The 19,761-nt window shown below is 36.4% G+C and overlaps 1 protein-coding gene across 6 annotated transcripts in view; it reads left to right on the top strand.

Moving 5' to 3' along the window:
• Positions 1-19,761, top strand: part of DGKB (diacylglycerol kinase beta) — a 647,032-nt gene that overhangs the window by 92,224 nt on the left and 535,047 nt on the right. For all 6 annotated transcript variants that reach the window (XM_047096393.1, XM_047096391.1, XM_047096390.1 and 3 more), the window contains one exon: positions 7,965-8,118. In XM_047096393.1, the coding sequence (XP_046952349.1) occupies positions 7,965-8,118 (154 nt within the window). The remainder of the gene's footprint in view (positions 1-7,964; positions 8,119-19,761) is intronic.

Below are 19,761 nucleotides of genomic sequence, written 5' to 3'. Positions count from 1 at the left end.
CTCCAATAAAATAATTCATTTAATGAAAGTCTTAATTTATTCTTTTACAATGGGAGGTTTATAATTGCACTTAAATGCAATTGATAGGGATTTCATTGTGGGGGGCATCTACAGTGCTATTAGAATCTGTGAGAAAAATATAACTGAAAAGCTGTTGATCTTTGCCTTCCTGGGAAAAAAGAGTAAACCATCTGTTGTTTCAGTCACTCTCTCCTAGCAAAGCCTATTTTGTAAAGGAAGTTTGGGGTCCATAGTTCAGCTGGGTGCCTAGAATTACAACCCATTTTGGGAATCTCTAAATGGATTTTTCTATCATACTAGGAATATATCATACCAAAATGCATGAGATATTTAAAACCATAATATTGTCTCCCTTGAACAGTAATGGGTATGTATTAGCAGCTTTTTATTCACACGTTTCCCTATGGTCTCAATGACAGAAAACACTGTGATCTCATCCCCGACATATCACAGTGCAATTGGTTACATCAGAATGATCTTGATCGACTAGATACAGGTCCTCCATATTACAGTCTCCTAGGATGAGGTAGGACTGAAATGGCAACTTATTGACTGTGATGACTTTCGCCAGTCTCTTTCAGAGGATGACACTTCCCTGATGTTATCCCTGACCTCTATGGAAACCTACCAACCACCACCCCACCCAAGACGGACTACATGGACTTTATGGTTTTAGGGGACAACTCTTCAGAGTAAATGGCTGCTTTTATATAGCATGCTTTAGCTATGAAAGGACATTTACTGAACACGTTGGTCAACAAACACACCTTTCTGCACAATCGGCATCCCTACCAGGGACTGTCTGAAAACTGGTGTCAAAGTTAGCTCTGCCCTTTTTAGGGTCAGTGGGATGAGTTTCTTCCTTTTCCTTGCTCAGTCTTTGTTCCATATGGAAATGTTTAGTAGGCAAGCGATTTCAGTTGCAGAATAGAAAGAATAGGTATAGCTGAGGTTAGCCAAAGGAAAAAAACACGGCATGCATATTTATTGCTCTATATGGGCTCTTGGTGTATCAGTGCCTATGAGTGTAGGATTTTCTCTTTACATTTCCTGTTAGTAGATGATCCTTGGCTCAAGGCTGAGTTGTATTTCATTGTTCCCTAAGCTTCCCTTATCTTTGTACTTGGTACTCTGTACTGTAGATTCTACTAATATAGAAGGTTACCCTTTACATTTAGATTAGTGAGTTGCTTCATTCCTTTAATAAGAAACCTGGGAATTCATAACTTACATTTGGTAGTGCTGCTGCCTAATGTAATATTTTAAGTGTCTTTAACAAGGATATTGACATTGATAGAATTGTTAGCAATGATATAAACACCCTTTTATTGTAAGCTATAATTGTCCTTCCAGAACCGAATTCAACTTTTGCCATTAAAGAAAGAATCTGGAAAGTATAACAGAGAAAATGTGGTCTTAGGAGTTCAACTGAACTGAGTTCAAATCCCGCATCTGCCACATATTAGCAGTTCTTGTACAAATGATTAGCCTCCATTTGTTCAGCTGTCAAACAAGAGGAATACTGGCCTTATTGAGTTGTTAAAAGGGTTAAATTCTAAAGTGTGTATAAAATACTTAGCTCTGTGCCTGACGTGTAGGTATTCCAGTGATGTTTAAAGACAGTGGCTGTTAGTCACACTTTAGCAACCAGCATGATTTCATACAAAATTTCTAGAATATATGTGAAAAGAGAAGGTGGGAATATATGAGATACACCATCAGCCTATCCTATCACCTTTATTTTCTTAGAGCCTCACTTTTCTCAACTATAAAGTGAGAAAATATAACTCTGATGTCTTTTCCAACTCTAAATTGATTTCCTTCTACCATGAGGTACGAGTGGAGGACACAAGATGTGATTTGTTTCCCTGCCAAGCCTGGCCACCATCCAGAATGCTGTCCTGCTCCTAGAGTTATTGTGTCTGTTGTATCTGTTCTGCCTCCCACAACTGCATAAATGCCAGGGCAGTTAGCAAGGAATGGAAGGAACATGTCAACCAGTATTTCTGCTTCTCTTCCCTTTTCCTGTCAACACAAAGGCAGCCATTTTCCTCTTATCATGCTACAACCAGAGAACAGTTTTGAAAATTTACCACCAAACTGAATAATAAAATGCCTTTGATAATTCTGTATTATTAACATCATATTCACTATGTATTAATTATTGTTGAAATATGTAGTAACTTCCTTTTCATGATGGGGCTTGGCTTTTACACCTTGATACTCCGAGAATTGCTCTGTCCTACAAGGGAGCCATGTAAAAGTTTGAGAAGATACTTACATAGATACTTATGAGTTTACTTAGTTACATTTTATCATAATTAAACACATAAATTTGAATAGCTTCTTACAGGTTTCTCATAAATGCACTGAGGATCCAATCTCGATATTGTCAAAAAAATAGTATCTTGTATCTATCACAACATTTAGAATTTGTGAATGGACCATTTGCAGTACCATATCCTAAATTGAAACTTCAATGATCTGACAATTTCAAGTGGTGAGGTGATACCTGTCACAGTTGATGTATTTCTCCCCTAATTTTCTATAATAGACATATGAGAATGTATTTTCTACTATTCTAGTCTGCCCTCACTCCTCCTCTGCTCTCCTGCTCCTCCTCCCTGGATTTTATATAAATTCCTTTAAAACAGGAACAATTTAATACCTCAGGACATTTGCACTACCTGTTTTGCCTATCTGAGATGTTCTTTCTCCAAATATGTGCAAAGCTATCTCCCTCATCTCCTTTAAATCTTTATTCAAAGAACAGATTCTCATTTCTTCATCATAAGATTTAAAACTACATGTGCCTCTCCCAAATACATAACCATTTTCCTTCTTCATTTTCCTACAACACTTAACACTGTCAAACATTGTACATTTAACATATTTATTTCTCTATTTTCTTATATCCTTTGTTAGAAGATTAGCCTCTAGTGGAAGGATTTTCGCATGTTGCAGTAGCATCTTCACCCAAACACCTGGGGCGGAGCCTCATATAAAGTGGGTGCACAGTGAACATTTGCTGAATATGAGAAAATCCCCATCCTGAAACCACCAGAATACATTAATGATAGAGCGATGACATTTATTTTCATTCACTTCGAATCTACTTGGATGAACACTAGTGTTATTTCTTTAGAATTAACTAGGACTTAAAAACAAAGGACCCAGATGGTCAGATATAATAATGAAAGGCATATAGAAATGTGTTTTGAATTCATGCCAGCTTGGCAACAATATCTCAGCAGCTCCCTCAGTCTGAATTCTTTGCAGATTCTCTATGTTATCTCCCTAAATAGTCTGTGGCTGCTCCTTAAGAAAAAAAAATGAAAAAGCAGTTCTCAAAATTTTCAACATCGTGTGGTCTGTGTGTCTCCGAGCGTATAGCCAATTTGATTTTTGAACACTCATTCAGTTAAGTCCAACCCAACTTTTTTTTTTATTAGCGTTTCCATTGATGTGCATATAAGTGATCTCATTCTATTTAAAGGTCACAGTCTTCAAAAACCAATTCTAATGCTGCTACGTGACAGCAGTAGAAAATAAAATACTTAAATTTGGAAATGTTCTACTGAATCACGAAATAAGGAAAATGTATATATTGAGAACAGTATGCACTTACAGATATTTTAGACAACATAGAATTTAAAAGTTATTTGGAAATCTTTTACTAACAAGAAAATAAGGAAACAAGGGTAACGAGAAAAGGCATTGCAGAATAATTAGCTCCATGAATTGGAAAACTGAAACAGCTCAATTTTGGCTTTAAAGAAATTTGAGTTTTATAACACTGTAAATTGTATGTAATGACCAAAATGTAAGGCAGGGGAAATTTGCTTCCACCAACAGCGTAAAGAAATTTGAAAGAGAAGTTTACATCAACAGGAAAACTTAAGTAATAAATGGGATGATGTCATCTCGTAGAAAACTTTCAAAACCGAGGAATTTATGATGATTCCAATAATAGACTTTTATTTTTTTAAAAGAAGATATTTGTTTACAAATAAATGCTCACATTTTATTTTATTTAAAACAAATTTTTTTAATGTTTATTTATTTCTGAGACAGAGAGAGACAGAACATGAGTGGGGGAGGGGCAGAGAGAGAGAGGGAGACACAGAATGGGAAGCAGGCTCCAGGCTCTGAGCTGTCAGCACAGAGCCCTACACGGGGCTTGAACTCACAAACTGTGAGATCATGGCCTGAGCCCAAGTCGGTCGCTCAACTGACTGAGCCACCCAGGCGCCCCTAAATGCTCACATTTTAAAAGCGGTGATTTGTCAATGTTGCCTGATTCTGAACAATTATAGCAAAAGAGCTAAAACACAGAAACTGCAGGTTTGATTCGGGAAGATGTAGTGACTTTCCTGGTTTTCTGGACTAACAAAGAGGAAGGCAAATTAAGATAATAAAAAATCCATTAAACCTCAAACCAGCACTTCCTTCTATTAGTTTATTATTTCATTTATTTTACATGCCACGTGCCCAAGAGCATCTTAAGTGCTTTATGCTGATTTATTATTACATTTAGATGACAATCCTAAATGGTTGATCTTATATATATATATATATATATATATATATATATATATATCACTTTATATGAAAAAAATTAAGGTTTAGAGCTGTCAGAATAAAACCAAGCTGCTTTTTGCTTACTGAGCACAGCAGAGCTGCAGCATTTAATTTTAGAATGTTTCCTGAGGACCAAGAAAGAGGTACCAAGGAAGGATGCTAATTCGTTTTGATTATTTTTCTGTATTTCATTATTAAATTACAGGCGCTAATTTCAAGGAGGGTCTACTTGGGTTATGTAAGGCTTTATAAAATACACCCACTTGAGATGTGGCAGATTTTTTCTTTAAACGAGCATATAGAGGCGCCTGAGTGGCTCAGTCAGTTAAGCGTCAAATGTCGGCTCAGGTCATGATCTTACAGTTTGTGGGTTCCAGCTCCGCACTGGGCTTTGTGCTGACAGCTCAGAGCCTGGAGCCTGCTTCAGATTCTGTGTCTCCCTCTCTCTCTGCCCCTCCCCTACTCATGTCCTATCTCTCTCTCAAAAATAAACATTAAAAGATAATAAAAAATAATAATAAATAAAAGAGCAGATAAACTCCTTGCCCCAGAACCCTCAAATAGCAAGTAGAGATATTGGAATATGACACAAAATTATTTTATTCTGAAGTTCTTCTTTCATTTTTCTTTGTTGGTTGTTATTGTTTTCCTCTGTTATCATGTTAAACTCTTGCCTTGCAGTAGTTAGGTTTTAAAATGTATTCATATACCAAAAGAAGATCCAGAGAATAAATGTCAATGATTCTAGTCCTTTGTTCATGTTTTGTTACTAGCTTTCTAAAACAAATATCCAAAAAGGATATTCAAATGCATACAAAAACATTTAAGGTAATGTGGTTTTGAGGCTTATTCTTCAAAGACTATTTGAAATTGCTAATAGACCAAAAAGTAGGTATTATGTTATTCTTATCTAGAGATGGAAAAACTGAGGCATTGAAAGATTTGTAAATCGCCCACCTTGACACAGCTAGAAAGTGTTGAATCTGCGAGAAGATCCAGGTAGTCTCACTTTAAAACTATGCTGTTGTCTTCTGTTATATTGGCAAACACAATGCTGACTACTTAAGGCTTAGGACACAGAAGCAAGAGTGAATATAAATAACCATGCTCCTGGCCACAGTGCCTATGAATATGTTATTTTTTTTTTTTACACAAAGTTCCTATATTTTTGTAATAAAATTAACTCCTAATGTCCCATGGGGCTTCACACATTTGAGGATTATCTATCGATACTCCTCACTCATCCGGTTGAATGTGGATTGAATCTCTGACAATAGGCCATGCCTAAGGAACCCTGTTAGTAAGAGTAGGTGTCTCTGCTCAAGAAAACTAATTTTGATACACTGGCCTGGCTGCTAGCCTTATCAGTGTATTTGGAAACTTTGGTTTCGTTCATGGTAGCAAACTGCTTTTTGGAAGTAACGCTACCTGAGACTATTCTTTATATTTTTATATTATTCATGGATTTTAATTATGTGGTTCATGTCCTAGTAGAATGTGTAATATTTTGCAGTGGTGGTGATCTATTAAATATAGAAGAAAGTGAAGTCTTCTTTTTTTATTAAAAAAATTTATTAAATGTTTATTTATTTTTGAGAGACAGAGAGAGCATGAATGGGGGAGGGGCAGAGAGAGAGGAGGACACAGAATCCGAAGCAGGCTCCAGGCTCTGAGCTGTCATGCTCTGAGCTGATGTCAGACACTTAACCGACTGGGCCATCCAGGTACCCCATGGAAGAAAGTGAAGTCTTTTTAATACCTCCAGTGTAAATGTCTGAAGTGCTTTTTATGAATAAGCACAGGGAGATTAAACTAACTAAAAATATCAGAGTAAGGTGTATGCAGAGTTTTGCAACCATTAATAAACAACATGACATTTTTGTTTTGTTTCTATTGGCTTGAAATGATATTAGATACAGAAACATACTTAGTACATATTCTTAATTGGCACATGATCTAATCTTTAAAAATGCCCTTTCTGAAATGATATCCCTGTATGTCATATTCCATTTTAGGTTTATTCAAAATAATGTTATAATAAAATTGGTCATTCTGTACCATCTTATCCCAATATAATTACACAGAACAAATACTTTTTCTATCCAAAATAGTAGTTTAAGGAATTAATTTATTCTCATCTGCCAGAAGTTTGACCAAAATTAAGAGCATTTATCAGCCAAATTTAATTTTTGCCCTATTTTTAGTTTCATCTCAATTACATTGAACTGGATAAGAAAAAATAGTGCCCTTCAAGGGCTTCTTCTGAGGACCGTCGACCTTGCACTCTCTTGATCTGGACAGATGTGGCTTAATTCCAGCTACTTCTCAGTAGGTCTCTTAGTCCCTTCAAATCAACTACTGGCCTCTTCCATGTGGTCTACATTCATTTCCCAGGATATATTTGTGCCTTATTGTCCCTCCAGTCATGAGGGCGTTGGCCAAACCCAATATAGTGCCATTGACTTGCCTTTGCCCTAAAGCACCTGCACTCTTGTCCTCAGTTTTCAGACAAGAGTAAGATCCTGCCTGGATCTGTCCAGTCCACTGTCCTCATCTGTGTGGAGAAAGCAAGATATCCAGGTGGCTCCTGGGAAATCCTCTCCTTAACTCAAGGATAGAAGGTGGTTCCCACCACTATTTCCCCAAGTCGACATGGAGACTGTCAATGTATCAGTGGTTCTCTCCTAAGAAATAACTGTGTTTTCGTTTTGTTTTGTTTTGTTTTTTATAGACCTGCAGTGAGTATAGTTGGGCAAAGTTCTTGAAATAGGTTTCTTTGAAAGTTTGCATAGGAACTTTTAGAATTTCACTTTGGAATTTCCTATCACTTGATATTTTGGTGCTAGGGTGAAATTTATAATTAACCCCTTTTTCCATTTGTCAAAAGCGAGACTCACCATTAGAGGCAGGGAAATGAGACAAGAGAAATTCCTTTATTTCACAGTATTCATGCTGTGTTCATGACTGAATTGGCCTGTTCATGTCAGTTGCCTGATTTAATCATAACACCAACTCTGTAGGATTGGGAATATTCTTCCCAATTTACAGAAAAGGAAACTAAGTTTCAAAGAGGAGATTTTTTAAGTGATAAGATACTCTGGAAATAGAAATGTGTGGCTGGAAAGCTTCAGCCTTTCCTGCTGGAATCCAGCTTATCCACCACAGGTAAGATATATACTTACCTAATCGCCACTGTTAGCCTAGGACGGCTGCAACTATTTCTCAAATAGTCCCCTTCCTTTGGTAGACATGGATATAAGAATGTTTGCGGTCATTTCTACTACTGTTGATTCTGAATACAGCACATAAAAAATCTTAACATTGGCTGTGTCTGAAAATATATGTTTCAATTTTTTTTTCAGACAATAGATTTTGAAGGTTTCAAGCTATTTATGAAGACATTCCTGGAAGCAGAGCTTCCTGATGATTTCACGGCACACCTTTTCATGTCATTTAGCAACAAATTTCCTCATTCTAGTCCAATGGTAAAAAGTAAGCCAGCTCTCCTTTCAGGCGGTAAGTCTAATTATTTATTTAAGTATGTATACACAGTAGAAACCTCAAAGGGAAAATCGGTATCAAGTTCTCTATAAGAGAAGAGATTATTTGCTTAGGAAATATCTTTGTTGCAAGACTTATACTGTCATACTAAGACTGTGCAAAATATTTAAAGTATCTCTGATATAATAATAGCTAAACATTAAAGAAAATATACTTTTTCATTATCCATCACTTGTCATTCACAGTCTTAGAAGTCTGTGTTTAGGTAATAATTTTAAGAGATACTTCCATCACATATGGAAAAGTGCTCCTTTAAATGACTAGATAAATATAGATCACTTTATATATGAAAATGTAGTCACAAAGCCATCGTGTGTAGGAAACATAATATTTTTATCACTTGTGTAAATTTCCAATATGCTATCAAGGAAGACAGTTTTGATTTTTCTCTTGGATACTTTTTTAAAATTTAATGTCACCATAGAGATGATTGGTTCTGTCATAATAGGTAGCTTTTCAGAGATGTCTCATGCATTAATACCTGTTGCTAATTGTGTCTAGCTCCATCCAGTCAGGAGAACAGAAGTCTCACTCTATTACTCTAGAGAGTGTAGAAGAGGTGATTGATTAAACAGTGTTGGAAGGTTGAAAAAGCAATGAGAAATACTGAGGTTATGCAGAGACAGAACCACAGGAAGTGTGTTGGTTGGAGTAATCAAAACTCAGAAGCTTGGAGAAAGGACGTCTTGGAACTGGGACACAAGGTTCTGCGGGGAAGGTGTTGCCTGGCAGATCTCACCCTGGGACTTCTGTGAAGGGGCTACTTCCTTCTGCGTTTTATAGCTGAGGAACTCAAGAGGAACCTGCAGCTTGGCAGTCAGACATCAGAGGAGTATCTCCGAGGTCTGTGCAGGACTGTGTAGCCAGAGCTCCCTCTGCATTTCTCAATGTGGATAAAAGCTAGTGACAAGAGCCTCTTCTGCCCAGAACCATGTGCTGTGAGGGTGAGATACCTGAGAGATCTAACAGGAAGTGAAGGTAGATGAGCAGGAACCAGCCCCTTCTCCTTTCTTTCTTGTCATGTCTCTCTAGTGCCCCCTGTTAACTTGACAGGAATCCAGCTCACAACAGAGAAACGTAGTATACAGCTGAGTTTCTCAAACTCTTTGGTCTCAGGACACTTTCAGGACCCCAAAGAGCTTGGATGATATCTATTGTAACCACATTAAAGATGAGACATTGTGAAAGTAACCATAATCAACCCATTACATGTTAACAAAAATAACATTTTTTCCCGAAAACTAATTTCAAAAGCAAAACAAAAAAATTGTGAGAAGAGTGGCATTGTTTTATATCGTTGCAAATCTCTTTAACCTCTGGCTTCGTATCTGCTTCTGTGTTTCTTTTGCTGTATCCTATGTTATGCAACCTCATAAAAGATCTACTGTACAGTCATGAGAAAATTATAGTGAAAAAAGCAAATGTGATATCTCACAATTATCACTGATAATCATTTGACCTTACAGATTCCCTGAAAGGGCCAGGGATCCCAAGGGAGCCCCTGGTCTAGCGACTTCAAGCCTTTACATCACTAAGTAGAATATCAAAATGTGAGTAAAGGGATAGATGTTTAATAACCCGCACTCCAATAAATAAAAAAAAAAAAAACCTGGAACACGTAATTAAGAAATAGGTGGTTGAGCCATAACTAAGACTTAGGCAGTGTGATGAAGAGTCAATGCTCCTTCCCCTTCTGTTAATGACATAATGTCTCTTCCTCAAGTGATTATATATATGTCGGTGCAAGATTTTTTTTTCTTATTTTTTAAATTTACATCCAAGTTAGTTAGCATATAGTGCAATAATGATTTCAGGAGTAGAATCCAATGATTCATCCCCTACATAAAACACCCAGTGCTGATCGCAGCAAGTGTCCTTCTTAATGCCCCTCGCCCATTTAGCCCATGCCCCCACCCACAGCCCCTCCAGCAACCCTCAGTTTGTTCTCTGTATTTAAGAGTCTTTTATGTTTTGTCCCCCTCCCTGTTTTTATATTATTTTTGCTTCCCTTCCATTATGTTCATCTCTTTTGTATCTTGAATTTCACATATGATTGTAGTCATATGATATTTGTCTTTCTTGACTAATTTCCCTTAGCATAATACACTCTAGTTCCATCCACTAAATGGAAATGGCAACATTTCATTCTTTTTTTATTTTTTTTTAACTTTTATTTATTTTTGAGAGACAGAGACAGAGCACAAGCAGGGGTTGGGGGAGGGCAGAGAAAGAGACATGGAATCTGAAGGAGGCTCCAGGCTCTGAGCTATCAGCACAGAGCCCAACACGGGACTTGAACCCACAAACTGTGAGATCATGACATGAGCCAAAGTCGGTTGCTTAACTGACTGAGCCACCCGAACTTCTCAAGATTTCATTCTTTTTGATTGCCGAGTAATATTCTGTTGTGTATATGTGTGTGTGTGTGTGTGTGTGTGTGTGTGTGTGTGTGTGCATGCCACATCTTCTTTACCCATTCATCAGTCGATGGACATTTGGGCTCTTTCCTTGCTTTGGCTATTGTCAACAACACTGCTGTAAACATTGGGATGCATGTGCCTCTTTGAAACAGCACACCTTTATCCCTTGGATAAACACCTAGTAGTGCAATTGCTGGGTCGTAGGGTAGTTCTATTTTGAACTTTTTGAGGAACCTCCATACTGTTTCCCAGAGTGTCTGCACCAGCTTGCATTGCCACCAGCAGTGCAAAAGAGATCCTCTTTCTCTGCTTCCTCGCCAATGTCTGTCGTTGCCTGAGTTGTTAATGTTAGCCATTCTGACAGGTGTGAGGTGGTATCTCCTTGTGGTTTTGATTTGTATTTCCCTGATGATGAGTGATGTTGAGCATTTTTTCATGTGTCTGTCGGCCATCTGGATGTCTTCTTTGGAAAAGTGTCTTTTGCCCATTTCTTCACTGGATTATTTGTTTTTTGGGGTGTTGAGTTTGTTAAGTTCTTTATAGATTTGGATACTAAGTCTTTATCTGATGTGTTAGGTGTGGGCTTTTCTAAAAACAACTGTACACCTTCCATATGATATATTTTGATCCCTTCAAACTGTATACCAAAGAGTGCATTTATTATAATCTTTAATTACCCTTAAAATATTTTAGTTACTTAAATAATTCCCTTTATATCATGAATTGAAAGGACTCTCCCCGCTTGTTTTTCTCTGAGTCTTATTTTGTGTGTTCTCACAGTGTGCTGTCAGAGCTTTCCAGTGTTTGGGACTGAACATTTTAAAATGGGACAGTTGCTTACTTTGATCGAGAAATTAAAACTCTGTTCTCCATTTCATGCTATAAATAGGTTGTACATACCATAGACTAAATAAAATAAAAATTGTCTTTTTAATTTCAGATGAAGCAATACTGTTCTTGAGTTTTGACAAAGAAGCAAGGGGAACATTTTTCAATCTGAGTAATTGTGTCAGACTTGGATGAAGGGGAGAGATTCTAATTAATTAGGCAGGCTTGTAACAAGTGAAAATCTCAAGCTCTCTTTTCTTCAAATAGCATGTAGTATTACACAGAAGATGCCAGATTTACAAGGAGTAGAAATCGGATCAGTTTCCAAAATGGAAAAAAAAAGGGTAACAGCTTGTACTTCATTTGGGACAGCCACATAATCTGCACAGATCTACTTGAAAAGGAATTGCAAGATGGGCTGTGTAACTCTCATGTAGCAAAAAAATAAAACTGGAATTCCTTTTCAAAACTTGGTCTCCACATTTTAAAACATAAGTGCATGGTGTCCTTCATAGCCCTGTTTTTAACGCCATATTCTTTGAAACTTACCACTGACAGTGAAAAATAAATGTATGTTTATTTTTAGAACCCTACTTTGCAATAATCTGTTATGTACACAAGATGTATTTGTGGCTGAAAAATCGCAAATTAATATTGAATACAAGAGAGCTATAATCTGTTTTGTTTATCCCTTCTTAGAGTTCACCATATTGCATTATTACAATATCAACAGGAATATGATCACTATTCTTGACTCTGTATATAAACTAAACAACAATGGTTTCTCAATAAAAAGCAAGACTAAATTGGGAAAAATGTTAATGTAAATGAACAATATTCAAGTATCGGAGATATGGTGAATGTAAAACATTTAGTTTTTATAGAATAAAAATGTTTAAATGAGTATAAAGAGGCATAAAGGGGTGTGTGTATGTGTGTGTGTGTGTGTGTGTGTGTGAGCGCGTGTGTGTGTAGTTATTTTTTGTTGAACTTGTAGTGGCTACTGATCCATCTGGTATTTTGTGTAGTGAATGATTTTTTTGGGGGGGAGTATATTTTGTTGCAGTATAAGTGCCTTTTGTCACCTACTTAAAATGTAAGCTGATTATTTTTCCTGTTCCCAGGTTAGACTTTTAATTTTTGAAGATATTCCTAACACTATATATTTCCAGATTTCTCACTTCTTCTGCTTCACCATAAATGTCACGTCCCTAACTCCTCACCTCTTTGCTGGCCTAAGAGACTAACTTCTGATTTTACCTTCATCACTAAAGTCTATTACCTGAGCTATTCTCATTACAGGATTGTTAAGTCATGTGGAACCTTTGCTTTTTTGCAAGTGGCTCATATACCTTCTACCATGAATCGATATTATTATCTCATATTTCAGTCCGTACAACTCAAACAATAAGAATAACCCAAGAGAAATTTTATAAATATGCAGATTGTTGCCTACAAATTCTTACCATTCAATATTAACATGGCCTTAACACCTTTACACCTTTTAAAAAAAATCTGTCTTAAAAAGTACTCATTTTTGATGCTGTCTCCTAGCTCAATTAGGTTAAAATTTTCAGACATCCTTTAGCTTATTCATTTCTTTCTCCTCATTCTCAATAGGTGATTTTTTTCACAGCGTACAAAATAACATAAAGTACCTCAATTATTCCCCATGCAACACAGAACTGTTTCTTCAGCTCTAAGAAAATATATATTAACTATATTCCAGATGGAACTCTTCATCTGGATATCCCATAGAAATTGAACTAAATGTGTCTGAAAGTCAAATAATTATATTCTACCCAAACCTGCTTCAATTCCTATCTCCTCTCTTGGTGAGTGGAACCCAAGTATCTATCAGTTTTCCAATCCTAAAATATTGGTCTCTTACACCCTCCACTGCTTCAGGCCTCATGTTTAATTAATCACAAAATACTCTCTGTTGCTCATGATAACTTATTCTTTTCAAACATTCTTTGTCATTTTTATCCATCATTGTTTGTGTCTTAGGCTATCCCCTGGCATGGCTCCCAGCTGGACCCTGACTTGACATCTCCACAATGTGCTCCACACAGCAGCCTGGTTATTTTACTCTTGGGTTTCCAAGTTTCAGGCCTTCATGATCACCTTGTGGAAAGTTTTTAAATTTTTGTACAGGGAGTCCTAGTCATAGTCTTCCCCTATCTTTTGAGACACCTCCCCCTCCACAAGGTCCCCTTAATGGAACTCAGGGTCTGGGCAGTGCAGTTAAGAAGACGATGAAACCTGAGTTTCCTAGTAGTAAATACAATGTCATGTAGCTTGTGGATCTGCTTATAGTCCCTGTTCTGTGTCCTGCCCAATGCACCCCCGCTCCTTTTCATATCTAAATGTTCACTCTGGCTTATGTCTGCTGTGGTTACTCAGAACTCTCATTTCCTGCGTAAGTCTTGCTCTGCCCTTAACTCACAGCAAAACCCAACTCTTTGAAGCCTCGGCTAATGTTTCATTGTAATTGAATAGCACATGCTGTGCTCCATGCTAAGAATGCAATGATCAATAAGATGAGATACTTAGGCTGTGCAACTGGAAGGCAAGCCCGGCACCCTTGTAAAGTCACACCATCTTCCTCCTGTAAGATAGCTGGTGCATCCCTGCTCCTCCCTGACTTCCACCTAGGCCAACTCTGCACAGCAGCACTGGGAATTAACTATCCTCCACTAAATTACTGTTCTTATTGTATAGGATAGCACTTAGCAGTAGTCATTAGTAACTTCTGCTTTTTCTAAAAATATAGTAATTAAAAGAGAATGTAATTGATTTGTTACCTGCTTCAGACACTTATACTGTATATTTCCATTGGTTCCACAATGTCTAAAATGTTGACTCCACAACACTATCTGTTATTAGCTATAGGTCAGTATGAGTGTTTTTTGTTGTTATTATTAGTTTTGTAGGACAGAAAGAGAAGATTTTCCTAGCACCCTTTATATCAGACCATGTAGTGAGTTGGCCAGGTGTGCCATTTAATTCTTTGTCTGTTCATTTTATTACATTAATTCATGCATTCCACCATTCTTTTCTAAACCATATTATGTCCCAGGAATTCCACCAGAAAGCTGAAGATCCTTCAGACCCAAGCAGAAAAACAGACAATTAGGTAATCAAGTATATAATAAAGGTTGTCATCTATTTATCAAGATCATCTTTTTCACCATAAATTAAAATTATCTAATTTACATAGAGGTAGTGATAGGTAACAGTTGGAGAGGATGGAAGGGAGATTCAAGAAGAGAAAACATGTACTCAAATAAAAAACATTGCCTGGGCTTCCTGGGTGGCTTAGTCGTTTAAGTGTCCCACTTCAGCTCAGGTAATGATTGCATGGTTCTTGGGTTGGAGTCCCACATCATGCTCTGTGCCGACAGCTCAGAGCCTGCAGCCTGCTTCGGGGATTCTGTGTCTCCCTCTTTCTCTGCCCCTCTCCCACTCATGCTCCATCTATCTCTCTTTCTCTCTCTCTCTCTCAAAAGTAAACCTTTAAAAAATTAAATAAAAATGCCCTGTCAAAGGATAGTGTGTGAACTATATAAGACATTCAGTATTATTCCATTCATAAATATTTATCTTAAAATTTTTCTTTTATTTAAAAAAATTATTTTTATTTATTTTTGAGAGAGGGACAGAGAGACAGAGAGTGAGTGGGGGAGGAACAGAGAGAGTGGGAGACACAGAATCCAAAGCAGGCTCCAGGTTCTGAGCTCTCAGTACAGAGCATGATGCAGGGCTTGAACTCATGAACTGCGAGTTCATGACCTGAACTGAAGTTGGATGCTTAATCACCTGAGCCACCTTGGCACCCCTATTTTTAAGTTTTTAAATAAATTTTAAATACAGTATAGTCAACTTACAATACTGTAATAGTTTCAGATGTACAATATAGTGATTCAACAGTTCCATATATTTCTCAGTGGTCATCACCACAAGTGCCCTTCTTCATCCCCATTACCTTTTTCACCCATCCATCCATCCACCTCCTCTCTGGTAACCATCAGTTTGTTTTCTAGAGTAAAGAGTCTGTTTCCCGGTCTCTCTCTCTCTCTCTCTCTCTCTCCCTCCCTCCCTCCCTCTCTCTCTCTCTCTTTTTCTTTGCTGATTTATTTTGTTTCTTACATTTCACATCAGTCTAAAATCATATGGTATTTGTCTTTCTCTAACTTGTTTTGCTTAGCATTATACTCTCTAGGTCCATATATGTTGTTGAAATTGGCAAGATTTCATTCTTTATGACTGAGTGATATTTTATATCATTCACAAATATTTATTAATCACTTACAATGTGCCCCCCACACTATTCAAATTTCAGTGAGTAAAATGGAACTACTTCCCTTCCCCTATAGTCATTAACATTTTAATAAATAAATATATATATATATATGTATATATATATATATATATATAGCATGTCAGAAGGTAATGTGAGGAGTTCTCTTAGCAAACATTGATTAGATAGAAAGTACAAGTTGAAACTGAGGATGACTGGAAGTCCTGAGTTTTTCATGAAAGACTAAAACTGGGATGAGGATCACAAGGAGATCATTTTTGATTGTCGCAGAGCAGATGGTAGTCATGACCTTGGAAGTATTGGGCACAGCCTGGAGGTGGGGCTGCGGAACTGGTCCTGGTAGGATCAGAGTCCTATGGCCTTAGGAGTTAGAGGTAAGTGGGCTTGATGAGTAAGAGGAAGGTAGGCTTGCTCAGTACTGAGAGATCTGGGTCTATGCCTTGAGTTGTTGGGATGGGGCAGATGAAGTGACTGGAAGAGAGTGGCTGGAGAAGAGGCCAGGGAGGGAGCCAAGGGCCCATGGAGAAATTGGAGAGTTGATATGTTGTCTTAAGTCAGAAAATAATCACACTGCTGGGGGCAATTGGGTGGCTTAGTTGGTTAAGCATGTGACTTTGGCTCAAGTCATGATCTCATGGTTGTGGGTTCAAGCCCCGCATTGAGCTCTGTGCTGATAACTCAGAGCCTGGAACCTGCTTCAGATTCTGTGTCTCCGTCTCTCTACCCACCCCACCTCCCCACCACCTCTGCTTGCGCTCTCTCTCTCAAAAATAAAACATTAAAAATTTTCGTAAAAAATAATCATACTGACAGCAGTGTGGAAGCTATCATGAAGGGACATGAGGCTAAAGGTACAAAAAAGTCAAGAAGATATTTAAGATTGAGAATAATAATAGCTACCAATGAAAGAGTTATAGTACTTTATCTTTGGCGCCTCTCTTTGCCCATCCAGTATGGCAATGGTTAATTGATGTATGCTGTTAAGCTACAATATCATTAGTGGAATGTAGTTCTTTTTATGTTTTCTGTACAACCAGAGAGTCAGACCACAGGTAAAAATTTTAGGCATAAAAGGAGAAAGAATTTATTCTTGTTCATAAGGAAGTTAATCAAATTAACAACAGAAAAATGTACAATGAAAATGAGGTACTTGAACCTTGGGGAAAATATTCTTTTGCCAAATGACCTTACTGGATGTTCTTGCCAAAAGACACACTTCATTAATTGTGCTGAGAAGGAATTATTACTCTTATCAGGACTGTCTTGAGGATATTAAAAATTTGTGTGCATGTATGTGTGTGTGTATGTGCATGTATATTTTCACCGTAGCTTCCTTTATAGGTCTTTTGTGTCTAATAAACTATTTCAGTTTCCACAATACAAAAAAGGGCAGACAGGGTCTTGTAGAGCACAAACTGAACAGAGCACAAGGCTTACATGACTATAAGATAGGGAACTTCTTGTCACATAGTAGACATTTAAGATATATTTGTGTCTTCGCTAATGTGGATATACTTACATACTTATATAGAAATGCTCTAGAAATAAAGATAAAATAATTCCTATCCATTGGCTAAGTAGCTTTTATTTACATCAACCATTACATATCTTATGCTTTTATAGTACCAAATTTCTCTTACAATTATTATTAGTGGCAGTAATCCACAAATTATTTTATTCCAATAAATATTTTATCTTGAAACCCTGAAAACTCTTAACTGAAACCACAGAAAAATCTACACTTCAAGGCACCATTTAGGATAAAATTACTGTCAGTACAGGAACAGTTCCCCTAAATCTCCCCTTTAATTACTCAATAGGTTTGAATATATTGAGTTTGATTATACAGGTGTCTTTATTCTCCTATCTGAATATTCTAAGTAAAATGTTGGTCTTCAAATTTGCCATTTTTACCATTAGATTTATTCACTAAATATAAATGGATTTTGTATTTGCACTTACATGTTAATGATTGCATATATAAATGATAATATTATCTTAAGATTGTTGCATTGTGTGTTCATGAATATCATTTATAGTTTTTTTATTCAAATAAAGGCAAATAGGATATTTAGTACTTTTCAGAGTCCCAAATGAGTCATAACTTTATTTAACTTGTGATGTACTCTAAAATACCTAGGAATAGCTGTAAAAATGAGCATTGACTTTGATCCATTAGAATGAAAACCCTATAAAAATGGGATTTTTCAAATTTTCTGTGGTCAATGCTATATCCTAGGACCTGGTTTTACGTGACTAATATGAAAGGTTCTTAATATCTATTTGGTTTATATTTATAAAGTGCATGCTAGTTGTACACCTATTAGATAACACAGATAAACAAAAAGAAAAGATATCCAGAATCCATTTCCCTTTAAGAAAATGCTGGTAAAGATTTAGTAAATATGTAAATATGCATGTTTATTTCTATACATACAAAATATGTATATATATAAGAACATCTCACAATTGTATTTTATAATGAATGGCCCAAGAAATGATCTGAGTGCAAGAGTAACATTTAGAGCTCTCAGCCATGACTAAGATTTCTAATTTCATTCCAAAGGTTTATGAAATAATCAATGTACATACTCTTAAGAGTCCTGAAAACCAGACTCTTAATACAAAAGGTCATTTATTGAGAGTTAGGAGACAGATATCTCTGATTTATTTTTTCTCTCTCGCCCCACAGAATTATACTTAAAGCATAAAATCTCAATTCAGATTGCCTTTTGAATTGGAACCATACTACTTGCCTTTGCCTCTATTCTCCCAAATATGAAATGGAGATAATAACGTTCATGTATCTTACTGGGTACTGTGGGACTCAAACACATAATGTATTATGTATATTATAAGTGTTCAGTGAATGCCAGCTGTTACCATTATTCATTAAATAGGTTGTTTTCCAGCATTTTAGTTTGCAGACATAGGGAAAAATCAAATTCACTGTCTTTTTTTTTCCCTAAAATGTTGTTCATTCGGAAAGAGTACAGTAAATTTTATGGAGTATTAATTTGGATTTCTTTTTGTTTGTTTTGATTTTTTGTTTTTTTTATTAAGATATAATTCACACATATCATTGTACAAGTTTAAGGTGAACAGCATACTCATTTGACTTACATATATTGTGAAATGATGGCCACAATAAGTTTAGGTAACATCCATCATCTTGTACAGACGCAATAAAGAACAAAGGCAAAAGCAAAAACAAAAACAATGTTCTTCTTATAATGAGAACTATTAGAATATACTGTTAATTTTTTTCTTTATAAGGGGAACTCTTAGGGTCTACTCTCTTAACAACTAGCATATACAGTTATATCATATAATAGTGTTACTTATAGTCATCAGATATATTACATCATTGGTACTTATTTATCTTATAGCTGGAAGTTTGTACCTTTTGACCATGTTCCTGCAATTCCCCTCCTCACACCCCATCTTCATAACTTGTACTTTTTTAATTGAAGTATAGTTGACATACAACATTACATTAGTTTCAGGTATACAGCAAAGTGATTCAACATGCTTATAGATTATGTGCTCTGTGCTCACCCACAAGTGTACTACCATCTGTCACCATATAATGCTATTACACTATCATGGACTGTATATCCTATGTTGTACCTTTTATTCCTGTGACTTAGTGATTCTGTATCCAGAAGCCTGTATCTCTCACTCTGCCTCATTTATTTTGCTACTGTCACCCCAGACATAAGGTTGTTTATTTATGGGTCTCTTTGTGGGTTTTGTTTCTTTGTTTTTTGTTTTTCTTCTTGTTGTTGTTGTTCCAGAAGTGGAACTGGGATTTCTCTTTAATATAACACAAATAAAAATTGTTATCATGACTCCTTTTTTTTAATACATGGTAGTTTTATTCTCTTACTTTCAGCAGACAATATGTCACCAGTACTGTCGAATATGGTAGCCATTAGCCCAATGTACCTATTTAATTTAAATTTAAATTAGTTAACAAGTTAATAAAATGAAAATTCAGTTCCTCAGTCATAACAGCCATATTTC

This window comes from Lynx rufus, unplaced genomic scaffold (genome assembly GCF_022079265.1).
Source record: "Lynx rufus isolate CCGP_SWC_20201006 ecotype Redwood Valley unplaced genomic scaffold, mLynRuf1.p SCAF_4, whole genome shotgun sequence".
NCBI lineage: Eukaryota > Metazoa > Chordata > Mammalia > Carnivora > Felidae > Lynx > Lynx rufus.
This window is presented reverse-complemented; position numbering and strand designations above follow the sequence as displayed.